We start from the raw sequence: 1258 nt of genomic DNA, 5'->3' as shown, positions 1-1258 counted from the left end.
TAGGAGGGTTACGTTTTATGTTGAGGTATAATTGCGTTTAATTTAATTACATTTATTCAGTAACAAGTCCCGCTCTGTTCACCACATTATGTAGTTTCACTCATGCAGCAATGCAACGTGACAGCGAGCAGCTTAGCCGGCGTTTGAAAGTGGTAACGGGCGATGGGTTATTTTCTTTATCATTTGGAAAAAGTAGTCCCGAAAGCCAGAGCGCACCACAGCTCGTACCTTCTTCAGCCCTCCGCATAACAGTTTCCATGTCTGAGTGGACGCGTACCGACACAGATGGTTTCATTACGGTATCCCGCTGTATGCTGACCGAAACTACAGTTCTCTAGGAAAGATCTCCCCGTGTTACCGGTTGAGTTTTTGGATGCGCCATGCAATCTCGCTGGTTGAGTGACATTCGGCTGGTGGCATGGACGTGGGTTTGGAGTCTGGCATTGCTCGGAGCGTGGTGCATCCCAGCAAATGAAGGTAAAACAATCTCAGGGTTAACGAGACTGATGTGTAGTGGGGCTTACTGGTTAAAGGTCCGCTGTGTGTCCAGACCGTTGGTCTCATTTGGGCTGGCTTCTCGACGCCGTTTGACAGAAAAAAAGGTCGATTATAATATTCTTTTGGGTACATACCGTTTTTTGACAGCTGTGCCCCCTTTCAAGAGTTGTAATGAGTGTGTGTTCCAAAAACAATGACATTCTAAAGGACCTTTGAACAGAACATACGTCTCCAGTCAGCCAGTCCTTGGAGGATTTGGCGGAGGCGCAGACAGACGCACAGTGCGCTGGCAAAATCACTAAATCTAAATATTTTCCTGTGCAACGTTTAAGGTTCTCACCATATTGGCGAGTTGACACTGACCATAAAAGGTATAAAATAAAAGAACACAGAATATGAATCCCCATTTCCTTGGCTGAGTGAGTTTTAATTTACCTACTTTTTTATTTCTTGTAAGACTGGGGAATACATTCTTTTCATTCCCTTTCTAAGATTATTTTGATTTAGTATAGTCTGTCATGTCATTCTGTCTTTAAACAAGTGGACTGAATACTTGTAACCTCTGAATCCAGTTGGCATGTCTGTCCACCACTAAGTTCAGTGGTTACTTACTGTAATGCTACTTAGCTTGTCACATATTAACAGTTTAGTTTGGCACCACTCCTTATATTGGTGCAATTATGCATGTCTGCAGTTGGTTGTACATGATAAATCAATTTTCTTCTTAACTGAACCAGTGCACACCTGCATTTCCTCCTGC

General features: G+C 43.2%; 1 protein-coding gene across 1 annotated transcript in view; it reads left to right on the top strand.

Annotated features, from left to right (window-relative positions):
• The first annotated feature begins 207 nt into the window (after positions 1 to 207).
• The window catches only part of epha5 (EPH receptor A5), a 54302-nt gene continuing 53251 nt past the window's right edge, over positions 208 to 1258 (top strand). The window contains exon 1 of the mRNA XM_020601103.1: positions 208 to 477. Coding sequence (XP_020456759.1) covers positions 381 to 477 — 97 coding nt within the window. The 5' untranslated portion in view covers positions 208 to 380. The remainder of the gene's footprint in view (positions 478 to 1258) is intronic.

Source organism: Monopterus albus, unplaced genomic scaffold (assembly GCF_001952655.1).
Source record: "Monopterus albus unplaced genomic scaffold, M_albus_1.0 scaffold50.1, whole genome shotgun sequence".
NCBI lineage: Eukaryota > Metazoa > Chordata > Actinopteri > Synbranchiformes > Synbranchidae > Monopterus > Monopterus albus.
The sequence above is the reverse complement of the archived record's forward strand: the minus strand, read 5'-3'. Positions and strand labels throughout refer to the sequence as shown.